Source organism: Cryptomeria japonica, chromosome 5 (genome assembly GCF_030272615.1).
Source record: "Cryptomeria japonica chromosome 5, Sugi_1.0, whole genome shotgun sequence".
NCBI classification, from domain to species: Eukaryota; Viridiplantae; Streptophyta; class Pinopsida; order Cupressales; family Cupressaceae; genus Cryptomeria; species Cryptomeria japonica.
The window spans coordinates 801,583,611-801,587,379 of NC_081409.1; the positions used below are offsets into that span (position 1 = coordinate 801,583,611).

Below are 3,769 nucleotides of genomic sequence, written 5' to 3' on the forward strand. Positions count from 1 at the left end.
ACATAGACCTAAAAAATAACTACGAATTTAACATTTAAATTTTAAAAATAATATTGAAAAATTAATTACAAACCACTTTGAGGGAAAAAATATCATATCCTACACTTATAAAAGTCACTTAATTTAGAATGTAACCTACATACCCCACCGATTTTTAGATGCAATCAATTTTTTCCTCTTGATTCTAATTATGGGTCTAGGATTCTGTACATGTTTGGAAAGTATAGGCCATGGTTAGTGAGAAGGGTCGATTCCTCGCATATGCGAATGGATATTGATGATATATTCTATCCTATTGAGAAACTTACACTTTTTTAATTACTTTTCTTTTTATGTAACATCATCTCACAGCGATCCATTTTGTGGCAGCACTCAAAGCTAGAAGAAACGCAATGCGCTCTCCTGAGATGCTCTAACATTTACGTAAGCACTTCCATCATATTACTTGTTATTTTATCTCGAAACAAAAAAGTATCTATTTTTGCTTTATTTAAATTAAAACACAACAATACAGACGGTGTATGATTTCATTACAATTTAATTATAAATACAATGCAGCTGTGCCATTATGAAGCAGTGAAGCCTGAGTTGGATTAAAAGATGGGGTCATTGCATCAGCAGCCAGGAATTAAGCGGCCACATGTAGTAGTATTCCCTTACCCATCCCAGGGTCATATTAATCCATTAATGGAGTTTGCCAAGAGGCTTGTCTGCAAAAACCTCCATGTGACCTTCATCACCACAGAGAGAATTAGAGAGCGAATGATACAAGCTCAGGATGGTGTTGCTGCTCATGTGACCACTGTTTTGAAGGATATAAGAATTGAAACAGTTCCAGACGGGCTTTCTCCTGACAATGAAGAGACGAATGACATAGACATGATATTTGATTTGTTGAGAAAGGTCGGAGGTCTTAAATTTGAACAGTTGATAGAGAGGCTAAATTCTGAAGGCGATAAAGTCTCTTGTATTGTTTATGACTCTTTTCTGGAGTGGGTTCCTGATATAGCAAACAAGTTTGATATTCCTTCAGCACTTCTCTGGACGCAGTCATGTGCAGTTTATTCCATCTATTATCATTTTTACGCAGAAATGGGTAAGCTTTTCTTAATCCAAATATTTACAGATTATCTTACATAATTTTTTAATATTTAGGGTTTCTTTCGTTTTGTTAGAATACTCTATGTAGTTTTTATAAAACCGTTTTGTTTTTTGGGCACGAAAACTCATTTAAGATTAAAAAATAGATCTTATATAGAGAGAGAGAGAGTGTTTGCAGTTCAATTAGTGGAATAAAATTTGTAATTTATATAATAGATTTTTTTTTTCTTTGTTATGATATTTATTTTTAATCCATAAGCTCTTTTCTGGTGTGTCGTAATTATTTAAATATATAGAATTGACATGGTATTAAAGGTTTTAATAATTCCTTTAAGTCAATTGTCTTTGTTTTAGTATTAAGGATTGAAAATTTTAAACAAATCTATATGAACAATTAAGATAAGAATTGATGTATTTTATCATCTGCCACTACAATAATCTAATTTTAGACTCATAAATTAAGTTTTTAAAATAAGAGAAAGTCTTGAGTTGTATTATCTATTGTTTTTTTTAAAAATAAATATTAGTAATTTAAATTTTTATATCTTAAATTTGTAAAATAAAAGATTAATGTGATTTTTTAATCTTTTAATTGTTATTATTAAAAATGTCCATAAATTTTTTTCTGAGATATTTGTTATCATAATTTTAATGATAAACTAAAACTCACAAATATATATATATATATATAAAATAGTCTTGTAGAATTTTATGTGATCTATATACATATACATATATATTTATGTATGTATGTATGTATAATTTTTTATCATTACAGATTATGAGATTGTATTTATATGTTATTTAAATTTCACTAATTATTGTTAAAAATATATTATTAAATAGTTTCTATCAATGTATATCAATTATTCATAAATGTTGCATAAATAAATTTATTTGCATTAAATTAACAAAAAATATAATCTTATGAATCTTAACATTGAAACTTTTATCTTTATGAGAAAATAAGATCTATATTATATAAAAATCTTTAATTTTTCTATGGCATCTACTTGAAAACTAAAAATATTTTAAAAATCTTTCTGTTCACCATTTTGTGATAGTGTGCCTAATTTTCTTTGAATAATTTTCTAATTATTAAAAAGGCTTTCATATACACAATGATTGTCTTTCTCTTAATTGCTACTTTAGATAATTAGTTTGGATTGCACTTTCTTCCGTTCTTAAATACCCTAGATAGATGTTGCATTTTGCACTAACATTTAACTTATTTTTGTGGTTTATGAACATGTACATGTTCATGTGAGCGAAAGTTGTAAATGATATTGTTCAAAAGTAAATTCTCTGAAGAAAAACATTAATAAGGTCGGTTACGGAGAAAAATGGAATGCTGTAATTAGATACAAGTAATATTAAAGTTCTCCTAAACTTTGTTCCTACTATATCATTTTTAATATTGATTTCCACTTTATAATATTGGTGTCTAGTGAAAGCAAAAGATGAAGCAGAGAATGCAAGAGACGTTATAGCAATACCAGGGCTTCCACAACTGTGCCAATCAGACTTGCCATCCTTTCTACAGCCATCAAATATATATGCATCACTACTGCGATTCGTGCTGAACCAATTCAGTACTGTTTCTCAAGCCACATGGATACTAGGAAACTCCTTCAATGAACTGGAAATGGCAGAAATACAATCCATGGATTCCCTCATTCCAATAAGAACAGTAGGCCCTCTTGTTCCCTCGGCTTTCCTAGATGGAAATAATCCAGATGACCAAGACGTGGGCACACATCTTTGGAAAGCAGCGAACTGTATGGATTGGCTCAATAAAAAGGAAGCCTCAAGTGTTGTATATGTTTCCTTTGGTAGTTTAGCTGTCCTTTCTAAAGAGCAGATCATAGAAATAGCCCTTGGGCTAAAGGCTAGTCAACATTCCTTTTTGTGGGTGATTCGTCCTGATCATAGCAAAGAAGAAGAAAATGACATACATAATTTTCTAGAAGGTTTTATTAAGGAAACTATGGATCAAGGGCTAGTTATATCATGGTGTCCACAGATGGCAGTGCTTCATCATTCTTCTGTGGGTATGTTTGTTACACACTGTGGATGGAATTCTACATTAGAGAGCCTCAGCTCTGGGTTACCTGTCCTAACTATTTCTCAGTGGAGTGATCAAACGACTAATTCTAAGTATATTGAAGAGGTGTGGAAGACAGGGATAAGATTGAATAAAATAAGACATGGGCTAGTTAGGAGGGATGAGGTGGAGAAATCTATTAAGACAATAATGGAAGGTGAAATTGGTGTGGACTTGAGAAAGAATGGTTTGCAATGGAAGACATTAGCAAAAAAAGCTATGGTGAAAGGTGGATCTTCTGATATGAATATTGATTGGTTTGTTCATGAGGTCATTGCTAGAACAACACTAGCTTGACAGTACTGATTGATAGGAGCTAAACTTTTAATTCACAAACTAAGGTATTTGTAATGGTTTGCAATGTGGATAAATTAATATATTATGACTTTTATTTGTTTCCTTCTACACATTCAATTGCAATTGCAAGTAGCACCAGGTATATACAAAATAGATAAGGAGCAGTCATCTACAATGAATGAGACAATTAATTATTTTATACGTAACTAGTCCACCCATCAGATTATAGCACCATGGTCATATCTCGTAATCATTCTTCCATGAGGA

The 3,769-nt window shown here is 31.0% G+C and overlaps 1 protein-coding gene across 1 annotated transcript; it reads left to right on the forward strand.

Annotated features, from left to right (window-relative positions):
• The first annotated feature begins 600 nt into the window (after window positions 1-600).
• LOC131075554 (UDP-glycosyltransferase 74E1-like) lies at window positions 601-3,502 on the forward strand. Its single transcript, XM_058012399.2, has 2 exons — window positions 601-1,096; window positions 2,550-3,502. The coding sequence occupies exons 1-2, from the start codon at window positions 601-603 to the stop codon at window positions 3,500-3,502; spliced, it is 1,449 nt and encodes a 482-aa protein (XP_057868382.2).
• Window positions 3,503-3,769: the final 267 nt, after the last annotated feature.